A 23,415-nucleotide genomic window follows, 5' to 3' on the forward strand; every position below is an offset into this window, starting at 1 on the left:
AAGAACACATAAAATATGTAAGAAATTAAGACATAGGAAAGGTAAGGTTAAGACAGTCTGGCTGTTTGCCTGGTAGACTGACGTTTTAGTTCTAGCTTTATTATAAGATGCTATCTGACTCCTAACATAATTAATCGTGTAGATAAGTCAATTAAATACTTTCCTCATTTTACTGGCTGCCAAAACAAAAGAGAAATCTTCATGCCACTGTGGGTGTTTTCTAATGATAAATGCATAATTTTCTAATGATAAATGCATAATTTAAAAATGAAAACAACTGATTTAAATTCTGATTTGGGAATCTCAGATTTTAAAGATAATGAAGAATTTCTGATAGGGAGATCGTAAAATATTTACAAATATAGATGAAAAAGTATTTCTGCTAAGGAAAAAAAACCAGACTGATAGACAGAGACAATTTATGTGTATTGAATTATAAATAAGCAATGATTTTTTTCTATGATTTTACCATATATTACAACCTATAAATAACATTTATGCAAATATGAACATCACAAACAACATGATTTCAGCTTCATTAAACCAAGAAATAGACTAAAATAGAAGCTAAACAACAGCACTTGAGCTTTTTTAGACTTAATAAGATAGATATTTGTGGAAAACCTTCAAAAATCAATCGGTACAAATATTACTCTATTGTACCTAGTAAAAATAATTTGCATACTAGACAAATTGAGTTTACGAGAGAAAATATGATTATTTCAGAACCATCCTACGACCGCCTTAAATAGCAGTACAATTGTCAGAATAGTCTCTTAAACTATGTATAAAATAACTCAATAAACCCCAGCTATCTGTTGTTCATTTAACCTACACGAAAACCTGCCTAAAGCAATGATTTAATGTTTCAATTTATTCTTCTCCTCATACAAAAAAACAAGAACAAAAATAACTATCCTCTTTATAGTATATATATCACCATAAATCTCTATTGTTTATAAATATTTATTATTAAAGAGTGGGATGTTGTATCACTTTTCTGTTAATCAAACAATTTTACCATTTTTTATACTACATAGTTACTTATATATTATAATATCAAAGCCCCATATTCTGAATATAATAGCAGTAATCAAAGCATATAAACGGGGGTGGGGTGGGGGGAGAGGGAAATTTGATGCTTTCTGTATTTGTTACTACATTACTGTTGAAATATGTGACAAGCTTTTACATCAATAATGATGCTATTAAAATGAAATTAGAGAATAATTGAAACCGATTATTATTTTAGAGATGTGTTAAATCAAGAGTCACATTACTTGGTGCTTCTATTAATGGGTTATACAAGTGAGAATACAGACTGACAGTGAATATGGAATCTCATTTCAAAAGAGTAAATGTTATAATGGTGATTGACCAACAGTTGATACTGGAATATGTTAAGGATATTTATAAATCTGTCTAAAATATAAAGACTGCCCCATTCTTTTTATGGATAAAATTAATTTCGATGCATATTTACAACAAAAATTTCCTATGCCCACATGAGTTATTTATCGTTCATGCGAAGAAAATTATCAAATTGAAGAAATTATGGCAAAATGTTAACTTTATAATTTGACATGTCACTTTAATAATTTAAAGCTCATCATTTCTGTATTAAGTACTACAAATTGTTATATAACATGAAATAACAAAACTATTTCAATAAGCTTACAGAAAACTGACATATTTAATGTACAAAACCAATACTGATTGACAGATACTTCACTTTAACTTGCTATATGTATTATAATATGATACAATACAGACAACAAAAATGTTAAATTTTTGCAACATAACATTCAAACAGAATTTACTTGTTCAAGTCTTCAAAATAACATAAAGATTTTTTTGCAATTTCTCCAGAATTATTTCTATTTCCATTTTGTTATGATTTAATGTAACTGTGAATAAAATGTTTATTATCAAGTTTATTGCCTTATGTACATTGATGCTATGATACTGGGGTTACTGACTTTTATTTTTCGAAATGCAGGTCCTATTTCTTAGAAGTGTTCTTGCAATCATTTATTTCATCTTTTGGTATACATGTATCCTGAATCATTTGTGTCTGTTATCCTTATTTTTCTGGGTGGATTTCATGTTAAGACTTCATTTAAATGTTGAATTCTGCTTAAGCCAGTGCTAGGGGGGCATGGATGGTGACTTGCGCTTTCCAGTAATGTCCATGAACAGGCTCAATCAAAGCGAGCCTGTAACATTTTCAATTTTGTCATTTTGGCCATTCTTTAAGCATTCCATTTTTCTCTATTTTGGAATGGGCTTTCTATCTGAAAAATTCTGGATCTGTTCCTGGACATGACACAAAAATTTGCGACACTGATATTGACCAATCACAAGCCTTAGATCCTAATCTTATCACATAAAACAGCAGTTTCATTATCTGCAATACTTTACACATCAGTAAAGCTAGGAAATCGAGAGAGAAAAAAGCTCTTCAGAATTCTAATTAGCCACTGGCATGAAAATCATACATAACTTCCCAATGAAGACCTTAGATAACAATACAAGAACATTGAACTTTGAAAGAATTTGACATTGGAATTGTACCCATGCCAGCAAAGCCATGTCAGTCTGACATCCAGACTCTTGGTGCACAATTTAAACATTTTGATGGAAAAATCTTGGTAACAATGGTCATGCAATTCCAAAATCTAAAGTAGATCTAAAGTAACCATTAAGATATTATGTCCAGTAAGACATTATGTGTTTATACAAGTAACCTGTTATTTTTATCTAATTAAGTCTGCAATGCCTTATCTTTTTTTCCTTCAATTACAGCTGTTTGTCTTCAGTGTCAATGACACACACATGGGATGTTGGTTAATTGGAATAAGTTAACACCTTGAAATCTTATGGGATAAGCAATTAGCTGGTCAAATAAACAGATGTTACAAAGATTCTAGCTTTAGAAAGACAGTTTACCTGTAATTGAGTAAATAAGCATAAAAAAATTTGATTTGCAACATATGGTTTTTCATGATAAAATCAGATTTTTTTTTCCTACTTTTATATTTATATTCAGTTTCAGATAAAACTAATGTAATCAGTTGAACAAACAAACCTAATCTGTGGTATATAATGTATTATTTTATCATCTGCAAAACATGATTATCATCATTCATAATGTTACCTGCACAAAAACATGTTCTCAAACATCTACATCACAAAAAACATTTTACAGTATCAATTTCATAAAATATTTTCCTATCTTATACAAGATCCCTGGTATTTTGAATAGGCGAGCAGCTTTAAAAAAAACAACAACTACAAACACCAAGGCCAGCTGAATAATTATACCAAAAAACAAGTACAAATCAAGAGATAATCATTCTTCCTTTTTACACACATATGTGTTAATTCATATATAAATTTGGAAATCAGCATCAAAGACACCAAAACATTTTAAGCCTGTCTGCATGACTTCCTTACCTTGAGTAAATCTTTGGAAAGATGTAGGAAAGAACTTTGATCAAGGAAGAACTTACAGCCCAATCTCTTGCTGATCTAGATACAGCAAACATCAACAACAAAATCTGTCTTCATTTCCTTTAATTTCCATTCATATTTATTTAGTACTTTTTTTTATACAAAAAAGTTTTCTGGACAAATAAATAACTCGAAGAGAAACAGAAACACTTTAACATTATAATTTTGTAAAATCGGTCTAAAGAAGTAGGAGGAAAGAAAAGGTGTTACAGGAATGTCTGAAAATAATCATTAACATTTTGTTAATTATAGTAGCTATGTTGATGTAGATACTACATAATACAGGAAACATGTCTAGGTATTTACAAGTCTAATTAAAGGAATAACCTGTAAGAATTTAATGAGGTGAATGATTTTGTAGACCACAAATCACTAATTAAATAGTTTTCATAGATCCACCCACCAGTTACCTTGGTAATTTAATGATTGAAACATCAAATGATATAACCATGAAATAAATGTAATATAACTTGATTAAACTGCAGACCATATTCCTTAATTAACTCTGAGCAATTGATCAATGCTATCCGTGAATACACCAGTAATTACCAGTTCCAATATTAGAGTATGAACAAGTCCAGCAGGACACTGGGGGAAATTGACCAACATCATGATATAATCAAAATTTTCACTGAATTTGAATTTACATAAAGGCAATTATACACAAACAAAAAAAGCCTTACATGTCACCTTTCAGACAGAGTCATATAAACATATATATTTAACTCTTGGAAAACAAGAATTGCAAAGGTTAGGGCATAAAACAGCATGGAAAACAGAGAGTCAATTACAAGACTGCTTTGTAATGTTCTATGAGCAAGTTATTGTTACCTTCAAATTACCAGTACTTTAAGAAGTGTAATGCAAACATAGCATTTTCTCAACAAATCTCCCGGGACACACGGATGTCATATATTTCATATATCTAAACTACAGAATCTTTTCTTTCTCTGAAAGGCAATAATCTTTTTCATCATTTGACAATGAAGAAAGTATGTTTGGAGTATCCTGATAGATCGAGTATTTACATGAAAACAGAGCTAAAACCAGGAGAAAATATGTCTCTAATCCTACCAATACAATTGTCTTTTATACAAGATTACTGGAGGATATAATTGTTCACAATGATGAATAATGATTCCAAGAAGACCATTATTTCCTTTTCTACATTATTTATCAATTACAACAATTAAAATGAACATACAAAGAGTAACATAGGACATTAATGATACAACTCTCAGTAGCAAAGAGTTTATAAATATTAATTTGAATTTCTTTCTACTTTTTACTTTTTTGTTTCTGCACTTTTCTTAACATTTTTACTTTGGTTTCTTTACATTTAAATCATCTTGTCTTTAATTTAAAAGGAAATGATTGTGAGTAAGTGAAAACTTTTCCTTGGTTTGAGATCTGGACTTTAAACTCTTGTTTATAAAGTAGCCATGACTCAAAGAAGGGTAAATACTTCAGTTTAAGCTGGGCACAGGCCTATTCTAGTTTACCCATAACAGTTTATGGGTACTTTTAAAGCTAGAAAATTACAAAATAATGCAACACTTATATAGTATTACATGTGACTCAAAACCTAAAACACAAATAAATTCTCATACAGCCAATTCATAATATATATACAGACATAGGTATCTCATTATTAACTCCATTAACATTTTCAAGATTTCTGAAGAAAAAAAATCTTTAATAATAGGATAGTTTTTTCTTGTCCAATGACAAGGTCATCTATTGTTGATCATTGTACAATAGACATAAAATGGTTATATTACATTACTTGTTTAATAAATGTCAGCTCCTTTAGCATTATCCAAGGATAATAATGGTATTTTCCTCATACATACAATAGTTGGAAGTTATATAAGGATCATTTCATACCAACAATTACTGTCTGAAGAGGTACATTATGGTTTTATACTGCAATAAGATTCAGAGTCTAAAAAACAAACCTTAAATATCATATATGTAGGAGTATGGCAAATCTTTGCCATTCCTTAACAGACAAGGTACTTGAATGTCCACCTTAACAAAAGGGGAGCAAATATCAAAGTCAATTGATCGAGGTGCAAATGTTCATTTTCCTAATGAAACACACAACCTAAACCAGAATTCATCATTAATTTTTCCATTAGTGCAGTTACAACATAATCCCAGAAAACTTTACCTCTATATAAAAAAGATGAAACCATGTCTAATGTTTCAAATAAATATGGGATTATAAATACAACAGATACAAAATGAAATTTATCACTCACCCTCAAGTCACAGTTTCCATGGTTACTGTTTATTTTAAAATCAAATTTTGATTCTATGTAATTATGATTGTCTCTATATAATGATGGAGCATGGAGAATATGGGCTATATGCCTTAGTAAAGGCTGAATCATTATCAAACACTGACATTTTAATCAGGACAAGAAAATGGAAAGACAATTTTTACAATGTTTCCATTTTGGTAATTACAGAGAAATATTTTATGACCTTATAGCTAAGAATAAAATGTTGATGGCAGATTATCTCGACTTAGTTCTATAGGTAAAAGGGAAAGTTAATCCATTTTTCATACTTACTTATATAACAAAATGTGACATCATGTTATACCCCTGTGTGAAATTGTTTACTATCAATTACACACAATATTTTTCAAGAATGCATACATCTAATTTAATTAAATTTATCACCAAAATATATCAGACTTAGCATGAATGGACTTAAAAACCACTGTAAAAACTGTGTATTACTGACGTTAGTGTAGTATGTTCACAAGTATTGCTGCAGCGATGCAGTGGCATTGCCAGTAGAGGCCTTGGGATCATATACTGTGCACTAAGAGTTTGCAAAAAAACAAACACTGTTGAATAGCATTCTGATAATAGCATTTTGTTAAGAGAGTGTTTAAACCTAGCTTTTACAGAAACAAGCACGATATTTATGTCTTGAAAGCATGTCTACCACAAATTAACGGTGGCACTTTTTCCAATTAGAGAGGAGTTTTAAGGCTGATAATTACCATGGTAACAAAGAATGCTGTGACAGATAATCACTGTAAAACTCTATTACATGGTGTAATGATATAATGCCATCATAATGTAAAATTCTGTTTTTTTAGGCTTAAAAGTCTATTTCCATACCTGTTGAATTGAAATTTTAATGATTTCTTAAAGTCTAACATTTTTACTATCCTATCTCTGAACATTGTTTTGCTTGTAAAAATGAACATTTTCCATTATATTTTACAAGTAAAAAGAAAACTTGGCTTGAATCACTTTCAAACTTTGTTCTGTAGGGAGTGTTTATAAATGATTGATGTAATTCTAAGATGTAATTCTAATTGTTCCCTGCTACCAGACTATAAGTACATTCAATTCCTATATAAAGCTGACTTTTAATATAAACAATTTTCTATAAACTGAATGGTAATTTCCGTTAAGCATTCCATCATATTTTTTTATTCAAAGAGGGTAAAACATAAGATCAACAGCAGCCTAACTCACTAATTACAGAAATCCATTAAAACATAAATCTTTCTTATGATTGATTTATTTCTAAGTATATCATAGTTTAATGGACTTGATTTATGAGTATATCAGAGTTTAAACATGTTTGCTGATGGGAAATACTTATCTATGAATTATTATAAACAAGAAAAATTATTTTGAAATTATGTAAGCCAGGGTAATATAGTTTATGAAAGCCTCTCCAGGACAGAATCACACATGGTGGGCAGCACTAATAAAGGACTTAAGAGATTTTATGTGCATTTTAGTGTTTGAAATTAGTTTTTTGTCCGATAGGACTGCAGTATTTCAAATGAATCGTGAACACATTTACTTTGGTAAATTGGCAAACTATTAATAAGTCTAGTGAATCGACTGTTTATAAAAATAATTTTAAACACTAAGCTGGTTAAAATTTATAAGTATGTATTTACAAATTAAATTTAATTTTGTAAATATCTACTAATAAACCTTAACTGATACATAAGTGCCAGTTAAATTTTGGGTGGTTACTGATTGGCGAGGTTGTTTCATAAAAACCTTACACATTGTTAGCCATATTAAAAATGGCAAGGGAGGTAATCATGATGATAAATACTTTTGTGAAATTTTAAAGTTGGTCAAACTAATGCGTACATGGAAAGTCCCAAAAATTTCTACCTAGAATTAATTACTGGGACATCAAATACAAAAGTTTGTTATAATGTGTAAGAAATCAAATTGTCAGTCAAGCTAAAATTTTATGACATAATGAGAATTTTACTACCATGGAGCTGTTATCACAGAACAGTTCTTGGGAGCTAACCATCCTTGAAGGAGAAACAAATAAGCTTAACATGAACTGTTCACTTGTTGCCAAACTAATTAAATTTAACTGCAGAAATGAATCATCAAAATAAAATAACTTTATAACAATTTAACAATAGCCTTTTCACTAAGTTTTTCTGATTGGTACAGTAGTTGGATATCCTGTATTACATGTACTAATAGAGAGGGGTTTTGTCTGCTAGTACCAATGGCTGTTATTATTTTTCTAAATTAGCTGAGAGGCATTTGATCATGGGGGAGGGAGGGCGTCATTGAGATACAACTGTTTCACATATTAGTTTTCAATCTCTTTGGATTACATTAACTTCTTGTTTTAATGAACTGTTGTAATATTACCTGTAAATAATGATCTTACCTGTAACTGTATTTCATTGTTATCACCCTTTCTTCACATGAGGTGTTGTAAAATTACACAACTATCAACTGTTAGACATCAAGCAAATTACAACAATCTTGAGTGTAGAAAACACTTACCTACAATTAGACAAAATAAATACAACATTAAACCAAATTAATGGGAGAAAACAATAAAGCAAAACTGTTTAACTGTTAATTATATGAAGGCATTCTCAGAAGAGGATATTGCAACATAAAAGAAATAACAAAACAGCACATCGTCATTAGTGAATACCTGAAAAATAATAGAACTAAAATATTGCTTTGATGTATATAATTATGGTAGCCTTTCAATGGTATTTCTAGATGACCTGAAAAGTGTAATATCATATAAACAATTACTTATCTTATTTTATTGATGCACTGTTTGTTTTAATATTGTAAAACAATACTTCTTCATAATTCACACATTGAAGACAATGTCAAAAAGATATGTAATAGAAAACACAAGGCTATCTGATTTGTACAAGGGGGCTGAGTTAAGTGTCTTGATGTTCTTAAACACTTAACAATATGAAGCCAAAGAAAAAAATGTAATCAAAGTACAAGCAACATAAATATATCCCATTCTCTGTTGTCCCAATAAGTGAACTCCAAAAAAATGTAGCCAATCAACTGTGAGTGAGTCAACAATCAACAGACAGTGCTTTAACTGGAGTGCAGGTAACTTAAATACCTGCACTCAGTTAATGCACTGTGCATTAATGGGTATTAATGCACTGTGCATTAATGGGTATAAGATTTAAGTCTGACACATTATAGCTAGAGAGATAGAAGATTTAACAATTCAATCAGAGAAAAAAGCTGTTAAAAAGTCAATTGTTACAATTTACAAAGTATGTTGCAATGACGCAAAAATGTACCAATGTTAAAAAACTGAACAAAATTAAAATTTCTAACCAATTTTCACTAATTAGTGACAAGAAGCAAGAAGAGAAAAAGCATGTTGCACAAAAAAAAATATTAGTACATTAAATTCATTACAATCTTTATCAGGGGAGAGCAAAAGAAAAGATTAAGTTAGACATAGAGAAAATGAGGGTAAAGGAAGAAAACTTAAATGTGTATTTCAAATACTGGAGACTGTAAACAGTGATTGGCTGTGACAAGGACATCCTGATAAATGTTATTTATCAGTATAGAAATCTTCAATCATTCCAGTGCTAATGATGTTGTATAGTACTGTCACAACATCTCTCCTGTCCAATTAATTTGTGTGTCTCCTACACGGCTTCCTTAAAGTATAACTGACTGTATCTGACAACTAAAAAAAAGACAACCCCTTAACTGACAAAATCTAGAAATCTATAATCACACACCATGTTCCAAAAATAATTCTTATAATTCCTCCAGTTGCTTTTTACATCTACTGAAAATTATAACTAATATTGACATGTCTATAATATACATTTGTTAAAACTTTGTTATAAATATTTCAGAAATTTATAGACGCAAACAACAAAAAATACACATACTGTATCTCTATACTATATCTATTTTATTTGTATAATTATGTTAATGATTGAAACAGGTCACAAAAAGTAGTTAACTTTTTTCAATGCTACATATTAAATAACTTGCCACACTCATGGTATCCAAAACCTTCATTACTTAATATTTTTGTTTCATGTCAGAAAATTTAATAACATATTTCTCTTTTTATACATTGCAGGTTATTTTCCCCTTGGAGCCCAGTTCTGTGCATTCTGGGTAACGATGGATGTTCTAATGTGTACAGCTTCAATCTGGCATATGTGTACCATGAGCATGGATCGGTACTTTACACTGAAATATCCGATGCAGTACGGGCGGAACAAAACAAAAACAATGGTGGCCGTGAAAATTGTATTTGTCTGGATAGTTTCATTTACAATCAGCAGTCCAATATCTATTTATGGTTTATCACAAGAAAGTTCAGTGTTTAATGATAGGACATGTGTGATAACAGTGAAGGAATTTGCCATTTATGGTTCTATCTTTGCATTTTATGTCCCTCTTATCATCATGATATTAACTTATACATTAACAATTCGTATATTATGGCAGAATCAACACATGATGAGAACTATTGACAGATCTCATTTCCGAATGCGCCCTCGGAATAATAAAACACGAAATAAATCTACACTTGCTGCTACGATGCTCTCACCACCAAGTTCTGACTCTAGGAGAGAAAGCCATACTGACATATCCTCACTGGCCAGAACACCAAACATTGAAAAAGTCAATCTACCTGAATGTACAGAATGCGACTTGAAATTTCTGGAATTGAAACATGCACTGGACAAAACATATGAAGCAACTATCACTGCTCCAATTACTGATGGTACTAATGACTATATTAATCATGTTCATTTTGATCAACACGAAACAGACAAAAATGTTGGCTCAGCAGAGAAAACTGACAACTCTGAAAGTGCAACAGGGTTGCTGAATATTGATCAGAATCCAATGCTAAATGTGCCAATAACTATGATTCAAAGTCCGTCTTCTGAAGATGAAGATGAGCATTCAGCCCTCTTATCATCCAGTACTGAAAGACTTTCTCGATCTTTCAGCCATTCATCAACTGGGTCAAGATTTAGACCAAGAACAAACACTAATGTATCTAGTAAGAGCTATCTTAACACCCATTCTAGTCTCAAAATACCCAAAACTTACGAAAAAAATAATCTTCAAGCATCTGTTTCTTGCTCTAACTTTACTGACAGCAAATCTAAAGAAAAAGCTTTACTTGATCAATTAGGTTTCCAAGGAAACGGACTTAATCGTGACTTTAGATCTTTAGAATGGTGTCATCATTTCTATGAGATTCAAGAAGAAATGGACGAATGTTTAAGAGAATCAAAGCGTGAACGCAAAAAAGAAACTTTGGAAGAAGCTAAACGAAAGTTAACTTGCCAACCAACTCCAAATTTAAATATGAATACTTGTATTAAACAACCAACTGAGACAAATGATAGTGCAATAGTTATAAGTACACATGTAGATGAATTGAAACCAATACAAAATGCTGAGTTGTCGGAATCAGCCGATTCTATGGACGAAGGTGATTCGTCTTCTGAAAATAGCTCCGACATTCTTTCTATCAAACTTCATCCCAAGTCTGTTTACATGTACAAAGTTAATAACGTCAATGGAAAACCATTTTCAAAATTACAAAGTACAGTAAATGAAAACAGTGCTTTAAACAATGGCGACATTTATAAAAGACAAAGTTATGTTAGAGAGAGTCCCTATGACTCGGACAAGTCATCAGAAAATAATCATAAAATTATTCGAAAGCCTAGTAGCATAAAACGCTTCATTTACAAGTGTAAGAAACGACGTGGTATCAAAAACCTCATATCTTCTAAAACAACATCAAATGAAAGAAAGGCATCCAAAGTGCTCGGAATTATTTTTGCTGTTTTTGTGATATTGTGGACACCATTTTTTATTGCTAACATACTGTCAGCAACATGTGAAAGCTGTAGCAAGTATATTACACCAGAAATGATGTCATCATTTGTATGGATGGGCTATATCGCATCTCTAGCAAACCCGATCATTTATACAATGTTCAACACAGCATTCAGAACTGCCTTCCTTAAAATCTTATCGTGTAAACTGTGTGGGAAAGGACGTTCACAGTACCATCGTTCTAGTATTCCAAGCCACCCTGCGTCAATGTTTCATGACAGACGACAAACACTTACAGTTCTAATCAACGGTCAGCAGGATAGAATACATAGTGACTTTAGTTCTAACGGAAGATAAAATTTTACATTTCTAAATAGTTCTTAATAATTTACTAATATATTACATCTGTGATATGTCTTTTATTACATTTAGTGCAATACATTTGTATTGGTAAAAAGGAATTGTTAAAAACACAAAAAGAACAAGAATGATCAATTAATAATTAATTGATTTTCAATATTTTTGAAAAAATCTTTAGGTTGAAACTTTTGCCATGATATACAGAAATTAATAAAGAAATAGAAACAAATCTATATTGCGAAACAAATATATTGCAGAATTAATATGATTTTATTTTCTAACTCTGTGTGTCAGCATGCAGTGCCAGACTTGATTATTATGATAAGGAATCAAATCTTCAATAAAAAAAGTTCTTGTACAATTTTAATGCTGATAACTTTGGTCCTTTATTTAGTTTTAGTTCTAGAACTTAAAAATGCCTTTACATCATGAAAGACTTATGGGAATGCATAAAGGCACCATTAGCTGAATAAAAAGTTAATTAAGATATTCATTAGAAACACACTAAGTCTTTCTGGTACAGAAGGGTTTAAGAGGAATAAAATATTCTGAACAATATATGCTATAATGGTTGTAATTTTGATTAGTTAAGTTAGAACAAAATTGAAACTAAATAAAATTACAATTTACTTAAATTTAACCCAGCAGAACAGCCCAATAATTTAAATGCTGAGTTGAGGATCTAAGTAGAATCAAAGTGTCTGTTTCTTTTTCTTAATGAGGAACGAGTTCCTATTAAAATTATCTTGAAGGACAAAATGCAAAGTCAGGGCATGCATTTTTAATTGTCTTTATTTCAAAACAAGTTGAATCAACAATTCCCTTGTAATTTAAAACCAGTAAATTCAATAATTTACATTTATTCTGTAACCAGTCCAATGTCCATAAAACATTAAAAAACTAGTCCATCAAAACAATTTCTCTGAGTTTTAAACCAAGTTCAATATATATTTTTTTCTTATTTGAATAAGGTTATTTATCATTTTTTCATATAAAAAACTTCTATTGTCTTTAAGCTTATTTTAAATTTATATTTTAATATTTAAGATGTACATTTCAAGTTTGTTGTGGCATTTATGTGTTTTAGTGCTGGTCACTAATACAGTCAATAATTGTTTCATGTTTATTCCATGTTCAGTTATTTTGTTATCATTTCACCATACATCAGCTCATTTAATAATATTTTATGAATTCTACTTTAAAAATAAAATTTTATTATTGTAATTTATTTGTTTGATGTTTTATTTGCATTATCTGTGAAAACAATGTTCAATGTTCACTGTCTGAGACCAGTTCACAGTTTAACACATCTTGTTGGAGATAACATGATGCAATAAAAACATCTGACATATGAAATAGTAACAGTCACTATGCAAAAACTAACCTCTTCCTTAAGGTCTCATAACAGTAATTCAACTCAAGGTCAAAGAGCATTAATTTACCTCCTCTAAGGTCTCTGTGAAGTTGCTTTCCTCTTACTTAAGGTCTCTGTGCAGTAATTTACCTCTAACTTAAGGATCCTGTGCAGTAATTTACCTCTAACTTAAGGTCTCTGTGCAGTAATTTACCTCTAACTTAAGGTCTTTGTGTAATATCCAAAATCCTGTCAGGATTTAACTCACAATGATAAGGGCCCAGTCAGGTTTGAAGTTAACAACCTTAACCACCCATCTACAATTATAACTCCCGTACTGTGTGCTGGAGTAACTTGGTGATTGAAAAACTGGTGTCCAAAATGCTTGAAATACATGTACTGGTGTTCCATAGTTTAATTGAATCAGAATAAAATTACAACAATCTTTCAATAAACAGAAACAAACTGAATATTTGTCCACTCATCACTAAAATAATTTGTCTGGTAAAATACCTAGAGAATAACACAATTTGTGGAAGAATATTATAACATCATAAAGAAACCACTGTGATCTTCCTTTACAATAATCAGAAGCCTATCTTGAATACAAAATAGACAGTTGTTCATATCTTGTGACATCAAATTGATAAAATAATCTCCCTTTTTCCAAGTTAAAGGTTCACACTGGGGACCTTCTTACACATTTGACATCAAACACTTGCTATTCAATCAATATAGAAAGTGATAATAACCAAATTAATTCCTTTTATTAAGACCTAGATGGCATTAGAGTATAAAAGTGTTGTACATCTGGGACCCGAGTCTTTAACACAGGCTGCATAGCAACACCATTATTTGTCTTAATTAAAGACAAAGTGAATGTATCACCATGACAAATGACAAAATGTTAAAGAAAATTTCTCATTTTGTCCAAAAACAAGGTTTCACCACAAAATGTTTTGCCTTTTCTCAAGAACATTTTTCCCCCAATTACACCATTCATTATCAAAAACCTTACAAATGAATTTCCTATAATTTGAATGTTTTCAAAATATTAATTAAAACCATGCAGCGGTCTTCAGATGCCAGCTACACTGCATAATGACTTTTCACTTTGAACCCTAAACTATAGGAATTATTAGGAGTTTACCTGATAATTATAAAAACATCACCTCTTTTGCACAGTGGAATATAAAAAGTTTCTTCCTTGACTACTTTTAAAATGTGTTTTATATATACAGTAAAGTCTCGCTATTGAGACCACTTTGGGGTCCTGGTCAAAATGGTCTTATTATCGAGTCGGTCTTAATTTGGAGACCCATGCTAATTTTTACTATAATACGTATTCTGGAGTAGGAGGATATCATTAATCATTAGTGATTGGGATCATTGAAACATAGCTGTTTGAATAACATAAACAAATTAACATGAATTTTATTCAACAAAAAGATGATTTATTTATTGAAATTATCACATTTATGCATCATTTTATGCAACTAAAAACGACATCGAAAAGACATTTTTTATTTTCAACAGTTTTCACAAGAAAATCTCATTTTAATCATTGTTGTTCAGTTGTTGAGTTCTGGTGATCTCTTGCATACTCATTTTTGTTGGATGCTTTATTTCTCCCACCCATCTAAATGTGTGTCCTTTTGTTTCAGGATTATTCGGACCTAAAGTTAAAAAAAATACGTTTTTTTGTTTAAGTAATATTAAAATGTATCTATAATTGTTAAAATCTCTATTGCCATTTAAAACATCATGAATCATTTTTTTTTTTTGTTCTGAATTAATTATTTTCCGTTTATGATTCTAAATTTTATTTCAAAAGACAATTGTTATTAAATTTGCAAAAGCTGTAAAAGTTCTGACTCCGAATTATAAAATATCTATTTTTATTTAACATAGACGAAATAACCTACCTATCCGAAAGTGTGTGTTGTTAACGCACCGGTCGTCTTTCTTCGATTTCGCATCAATTCAAAATAATAAATTGACAGGAACGTTGACACATTTAATCCCATTCCTTTTAATCACAAACAGCTAATCTCACTGATAATCTCATCTATAGACACTTTAAATTTCAAACTGTTAATTGATATTTTGAATGTCTCTTCCATGTACCGCAAATCGTTCACACCTTCATGGTGGTTGTCGTTAAGTGTTGTAAAATTGTTTGTTTATTGGAGATAATGGATGACATGTAGCGAGCAGAATAAATTAGTGGTCGTTTTATTGGACCCCGTTTGCATTGTTAAGTGACATTTTTGACCTTTAAAAGCGGTCGTAATAGGTAGTAGCCGGTCGGTCGTAATATCGGGCCTTATGACCATTGAATTATATAGGCAAAAAATCGGGACCGGAAAAAAGCGGTTGTAATATCGAATTGCCCGTAATTTAGGGTTGGTCGTAAAGCGAGACTTTACTGTACCATGAATACCTCAAAATCCTAATATTGTAAACAAATATTATCTAAATATTTGTTTAATTTTGTCAAAATGACACTGCTAGCAAGGCACAGAATCAACTTTCTGTGTGAAGATGAAATTTCTTACCAAATTTAAAGTTTGTTTTGTTTGGTTTTACGGTGCATATATCAATGCAGCTTGGTCATACGGCACCAAATCGGGAAAGATGAATTTGGCTTACCTTGGGTGAAACACACTAAAAGCAACACCCTACCTGCTAATGAGACTCAAATAATTTAAACCCATTTAGCCACCTCTTATGATCCCGCAGACTTAAACTGTTACTGGCTGCAATTCTAATGTCCCAAATCTTAAAGGCAACCCCAGTCTGAGCCACAAAACTAATGTACCAGTAGGAATATTTTCAAAAAATATAGTTAATATATTAAATATCAATCTATATCAAAACTGACTTCACTATTTTCAAACTATTCAGTTAAAAAAATAGCATGTCTTCATTGAAAAAATCATCCCCTTTTTTAAAATCATGATATTTTGTTTATACATGGGCAATTAAACTTCAAAACATTGCATATAATACAGAGGTACACATTATAATCCTCTGTTCAAATACAAGCATGATGTAATATATTCATACTTATAAAACATCTAAAACCAAAAAAAAATCTTATAAAATGGTAAGAAGAATAAAACCTATTGTTTTCTTCTAGACATTAACAAATTTCCATACATTATACTTTACTTTCCTCCAAAAGACAAAAAAAAACACAGCAAGAGTATAGAAGAGGCATAATTACATTTGTGACCAAACATGGAACTTGTTCAGAATAACAAGCTTGCCACAAGTAGAAATCTACAGCAAAAACTTGTCAGGCCTCATTAGTGAAAAATTGGCAGATTTCTCGATGATTATCCTAACTACATTCTTATCAAATTGTGAAAATATCATAAAAAAACGTTTTTTCGGAATTTGGATTTGCCTATAAAGCAACAAAAAAAAACATAACCAAAATAAATATTATGTTGGGCGAAATTTGAACGACATGTTCCGGATTTAGTCGACCTTATTCTATTTCTGTCTTAATAACTAATATTAGAAATAGGAAGGTGTGAAATGCTACTCAAAGACTAACAAGGCAAACTTGTGTCTGACTGAATGACTTGTAATTCTGATTGAACTATTTTGTGAAAGATTCAATTCCTACTGAGAAAATTGAAAAACATGACTTTCTGTTGAAACAGAAAATGTTATCAAATTAATGAGGTTTCTTCTGTCAATCAGAAAATTCCTCATACCTAATAACATATTAAAATTTCATTAATTAAAACAATGTTCATAGACTACTGGTAAGTGTGATAGAATTCAACAATTCTTAGATACACTACAACCTGTTATAACTGATATTTTATATATTGAAATTTAAAAATGTTGGGTGTGTGATTTACACAATTGATCAGTGTTTGCTGTCACACCTATGAATATGAGATTGTTATAACCCATTGGTACCTTACTGATCAGCAGGTAAAATGAACAAAACAGCAGATTAGTGCTAATCTTCAAACATTTTTGGCCTACAAGTGTCCTAATAACAAATGTTTATGTACTTGACTGTCACATTGAAAAAGCATTATAGTGGACACAGTGCATTATATAATTATTATATACATGTAAAAATTTATGATCAGGAAAAATTACAATTTTTTGAGCCAAAGTCTTCTAGCCCTATATTAAGGTAAGTGTTACAATGGATATTGTTGTTCTTGTTGTTCTTTTAGGGCATATGCAAGAGAAAACAATAACATAATAAGATGTATATACCTCCAACAAATACAGTCTTGTAATAAATGTATTATATCTTTATATAATACTGGAATCCCATATTGTTTTATATTGAAACAACTCTAAATTCAAGGCAGGGCAAATCTACATTATACATTTCACAAATTTGACAGGATGAACTTTTAAGTATGCTTAATAAACCCCTTATTATGATCAAACCTTTTTTCCATTGCTTTTCAATCTGCACAAAAGTTTACTACAAGTGTGATAACCCTTATGTTCTGAGGTTAATAACATTTCTAACATGTTGCCTGCATGGTCAAAGAACCTGCTACTAATGTATTTTTTGACATCCACCTAAGGCAACACATTGCACTTCTTCACATGTTAAGGTATTCCATCCATTTCAGCTTGTAGACATTAAAAAAAAAATCTTATAACTTTATACATCATACAAATTTTGAAAAGTGATCAGTAAACAAGATTTTCCTGCTTTTTTCTCCCCTTATTATATTCAGTTTTATTGAATCTTATAAAGAACAATAAAATACCAATTTTTTACAAACTAATCATGGTTGTGTTACCTTAACAGCTGATGTAATAAAATTCTGACTGACAGGGAAACCCCCACTGATGATGAGCATTATGACCCTTGACCTCACACCATGGTAAAGCCACTAATGAGCCTTGACTTTTTAATCAACCATTAACCACTGGAGATATCATACTGTATACTAATCAAATTCCATTACATTCTTACTACTCATCAAAATATACACCTTGCATTCCCTAAAGTAATGGGAAGGCAGAGAGTTCAAACAGATGATTAAAGCAACATTCCAACATTTTATTTTCTATGAAAATTCCATCAATACATATTTAAATGATACAGTTTCCTTCATGAATAAATGATAAAAAAAAAGTTTATAGAAAAAAATCAAGGTTATTTTCTTTTCTTTTTTCATAAATAGATGTAAGAGATTTTCTAATTAATTATTAGAAGAATATTCTCTCCAGGCATCAAGAAATGGCCTTGTTTTACATGGACAAACACTGTTCTATGTTCATATTTAACTGTTGAACACTACTTGTGCATTAACTGTAGCTTGCATTCATGCATTAAGTCAATGGGCAGGCTCAATCAAACAACTTTCTGTCAAGACAAAAGACATAAAACACTGAAATTTGAGACATAACTAACTTTTCCTCTGTTTGAAAGAGGAACTAGTACCATCTTGCATAATGAAGAACTAGTACCATCTTGCATAAAGAAGAACTAGTACCATCTTGCATAACGAAGAACTAGTACCATCTTGCATAAAGAAGAACTAGTACTACCTCGCATAGAGAATAACTTGCATAAAGAAGAACTAGTACCATCTTGCATAGAGAAAAACAAGTACCATCTTGCATAGAGAAGAACTAGTATTATCTTGTATAAAAAAGAACCAGTACCATCTTGCATAAAGAAGAACTAGTACCATCTTGCATAAAGAAGAACCAGAACCATCTTGCATAAAGAAGAACAAGTACCATCTTGCATAAAGAAGAACTAGTACCATCTTGCATAAAGAAGAACTAGTACCATCTTGCATAAAGAAGAACTAGTACCATCTTGCATAAAGAAGAACTAGTACCATCTTGCATAAAGAAGAACTAGAACTATCTTGCATAAAGAAGACTTAGTACCATCTTGCATAAAGAAGAACTTGTACCATCTTGCATAAAAAAGAACTAGAACTATATTGCATAAAGAAGAATTAGAACCATCTTGCATAAAGAAGAACTAGTACCATCTTGCATAAAGAAGAACTAGTACCATCTTGCATAAAGAAGAACTAGAACTATCTTGCATAAAGAAGAATTAGTACTATCTTGCATAAAGAAGAATTAGAACCATCTTGCATAAAGAAGAACTAGTACCATCTTGCATAAAGAAGAACTAGAACTATCTTGCATTGAAAAGAACTAGTACTATTTTGTATAAAGAAGAATTAGTACCATCTTGCATAAAGAAGAACTAGTACCATCTTGCATAAAGAAGAACTAGTACCATATTGCATAAAGAAGAACTAGTACCATCTTGCATAAAGAAGAACTAGAACTATCTTGCATAAAGAAGAACTAGTACCATCTTGCATAAAGAAGAACTAGAACTATCTTGCATAAAGAAGAATTAGTACCAGCTTGCATAAAGAATAATTAGTACTATCTTGTATAAAGAAGAATGCCAGGAACAACAGTACCAATTTATTCCTGAAGATGGAATACAGCAAAAGCCAGTTCTACCAGTGCTACCACATTTTTTTATACATACAAAGCCATATTCATTTTTATGTTTTTAAATCATTCTTGTATTTAATTACTCTCAAAGGATCTGCCATTTCTAAGAACTGATATTATAATAAAAATATATTCTAATTGACCCTCTTTTAATTTTGCCATAAACAACATGATCAGGACAAAAGTAGAACAAATTGATTATACCTTTGAACTTAAAAAGGACATCAATCGATTTTAACAGAAAAAAAACCCAAAGATTTTGCGAGTTTTAATTTTTCGTCATTTATAATTTACAGAATAAAGGAAATAAGTCAATTGTTTTTATTAAGAAAGACATGGTAAAATCTGAGTGGTAATTGCTTGTAAATCTGAAATACAACCTTGTGAGGTACAAAATCATCATTTCACAGATTTATGCCAGGATTTATTCAGGAAATAAAGGAAAATACAATCAGTCAATCAATGAATACTTAATTTGGTCTTACATTGTTGTCTTACATTGTGTTAACCATGTTGGATATGACAAGTTGTTTCTGAAAGGTTCAGACTAGTTTGCACTTTAATAAAGTCTTCATAACATTAATGTCAAACACCATTCAGAAACTCTTATATTACCTACGACTGGTTTCTTAAGCAGTACTCAATCCTCAATAATCACATTAAATACTGGAATAACTTCGGAGGACAAAAAAAATGTAATAACACTTTGATGAAGCATCATTTATGGGACAACTTTTTACAGCTTAAGTAAAAAGAAAAAAAGGAGATCTCTCAAGAACAATGGGAAAAAAAAACAAAAGACATGGTTCAAAAGAGAAAACAAAAGAGATTTCATCATCTTTTTACCCTCAATTTTTACACCCCCAGTTTTTACAAACCCCCCCCAGGGGTTACACCCAAAAAATCCCAGTGGGTTTAACCCCCTCCAAATGATAACCCCCAAACCCGTGCTTTTCCCCCAAACCCCGTAAACAAATCACATCCCGTGTTACACAAAAAACCCCGGTTTTATACCCCCATTCCCCGTGTAAAAACCCACATCCCCGTGTTCACCCACATCCAGTGTTACAAAAAACCAAAAAAAAAAAATTTCCCAGGTTAAAAAAACCCACATCCCGGCCCCCCGGGTTAACCCACATCCCAGGTTTAAAACCCCATCCCCGTGTTTCACCACATCCCCTTGTTACAGATCCCCGTGTTCACCCAAAACTGTGTTACCCCACATCCTAGTGTTACACCCACATCCCAGTGTTACACCCACATCCCAGTGTTACACCCACATCCCAGTGTTACACCCACATCCCAGTGTTACACCCACATCCCAGTTGTTACACCCACATCCCAGTGTTAGCACCCAAATCCCAGTGTTACACCCACATTCCCAGTGTTATACCCACATCCAGTGTTACACCCACACCCCAGTGTTACACCCAAATCCCCCAGTGTTACACCCACATCCTATTGTTACACCCACATCCCAGTGTTACACCCAAAATCCCAGTGTTACACCCACATCCCAGTGTTACAACCCACATCTCAGTGTTTACACCCACATCCCAGTGTTACACCCACACCCCAATGTTACACCCCCAGTGTTACACCTACATCCCAGTGTTACACCCACATTCCAGTGTTACACACACATCCCAGTGTTACACACTGGCTTATACAGTATTCAATCCAGACAACATTGGACTAAATGATACTGATAGACCAAAAGAATTTACAACACTCAACTTAATTATCAATAAACATTGCTTTCAGGAAAGAATATATAGAAATATTGTGATATTAGCATAAGTGTTAACATCATTTAAATTAATGCCTGTATGATGACATATTTTTTTTAAAAAATATAAAAAGTTATCTGTTTAGTGTCTGTTAACAGGTATTAACTTAAATTTTGAGCAGCTCAATACAACAGAAAATTTATTTTTCTTTTGGCGGCCCCCCAAAAACCTGTAAAAAAAAAAAGGGGAGGTTAGTAGGCTCTATGACATATTTGGGTTTGAATCTAAAATTTCAGTAAAAGATATACCGCTAAAAAATTCCTATTAAAACGCCCCGGGGGCTAAAACATTTCCCTAAAAACGGGGGCTATTAAATTACAATAACAGTTTTTTTCCTTTAAATCCAAAAATCACTGTAAATACATTTAGAAAAAGATTTAGCAAGTGTTGGTAATAACATTAAAAAGTGTTTTAATTATGGCTTTAATTAGTGAGTTCAGCACTGATAAGTAGATTGTTTTCCTTATCAAAAGGCCTGGGGGGGCCTTTATTAGGGGAGGGGCGTTTATTAGGAATTTTACGGTAAGTATGCAATGAAAATTATTCATAATCTCATAACAAGCGCATCATCAAGGGTAGAAAATTATTGTGCTCTTGAAAGCATGAGGTTTTGACACAGTGAATAGCATATACATGTATATAGATGAAATTTTATGACATTATTCACTATTTCATTATTCATTCATTTTTTTTTTGAATATCTATGATATACAAAGGCGTACAAAACTTACACAAACTTCTAGTCAAAAGTTTCTAGTTCAGTCTACATGTCTTGAAAAAAGACATAAAAGAAAATAGTCAAATACTAGTTATGCCACTACAATACTTCAACAAGACAGTAGCCAGTATATTACATGTCCATACAAGAAAAGCATTGATGCAAGGCATCAAAGGGCGTCCAAGCAAGAAAAGCAGCAAGTGAAGATGAACTAGTAGACATATGATGACAAAATATTCTTATACACTTTCAAATGGTTAATTGGTTTTACCAAGAATTGATATATCACTTATGAATGAGCGTGTTCATTATGAACTTTGATTGGCATGCTAGAGATTAGAATATTACTTTATTTATTTTTCTTTATGATCGTGGTTATTAATAGCAACGGATATACATGTATACAATTATTTATAATCCATATGTGTAACGCATGATCAACACGTACCACACTTTGTAATTGTCCCTTATTATTTATCGCTTTATTGAGCATAATTGTTTATTATAAAATTGTAATATCTATTAATTTTAATTAAAAAAAAACAAAATATGAATATTGTTTTCTTTTCTTTTGTGTTTATGTTCTATTTTTAATACTGATTTTTATGTTTACGGAGCGTATACTCTTTTTTTTATTAAAATTGTAAAATAATTTTTAAGAATTCAATTGTCATATTTGACTGACGATTAAAAGTCAAAACTGTTCCAGTAAATTATATGGTTTATCTTTCAAATATAAATATGTTTATTCTTAAACCATGTTACATGTACATTTGTATTTTTCTTTAATCATTTTTAAATTTACAATCAATTGAATAATTCATAAAAATCTAATTTTGTATTCCTCTGCATCTTTACTAAACACGGATAACAAATTAAAATAAAATGTTTCAAAGTTGATAATGTCATATTAATACCGATAAAAATGTACCCTTTTCTCAATTAATTGTCCATATTTATTGTTTTTATCTCACTATAGATAAAATGAAACATGCTATTGTTGTTTTGTTTTTTTTAATTGTAATGATATCAAACATCTACTCCAAAACCGGA

The 23,415-nt window shown here is 31.0% G+C and overlaps 1 protein-coding gene across 2 annotated transcripts in view; it reads left to right on the forward strand.

Moving 5' to 3' along the window:
• LOC132728866 (dopamine D2-like receptor) overlaps positions 1-13,245 on the forward strand; it is a 30,054-nt gene extending 16,809 nt beyond the window's left edge. For both annotated transcript variants that reach the window (XM_060714553.1, XM_060714554.1), the window contains exon 3: positions 9,916-13,245. In XM_060714553.1, coding sequence (XP_060570536.1) covers positions 9,916-12,002 — 2,087 coding nt within the window. In that variant the 3' untranslated portion in view covers positions 12,003-13,245. The remainder of the gene's footprint in view (positions 1-9,915) is intronic.
• The last annotated feature ends 10,170 nt before the right edge of the window (positions 13,246-23,415 follow it).

The sequence above is a fragment of the Ruditapes philippinarum genome, unplaced genomic scaffold, assembly GCF_026571515.1.
Source record: "Ruditapes philippinarum isolate M1 unplaced genomic scaffold, ASM2657151v2 ctg1317_1_1_1_1, whole genome shotgun sequence".
Lineage (NCBI taxonomy): Eukaryota > Metazoa > Mollusca > Bivalvia > Venerida > Veneridae > Ruditapes > Ruditapes philippinarum.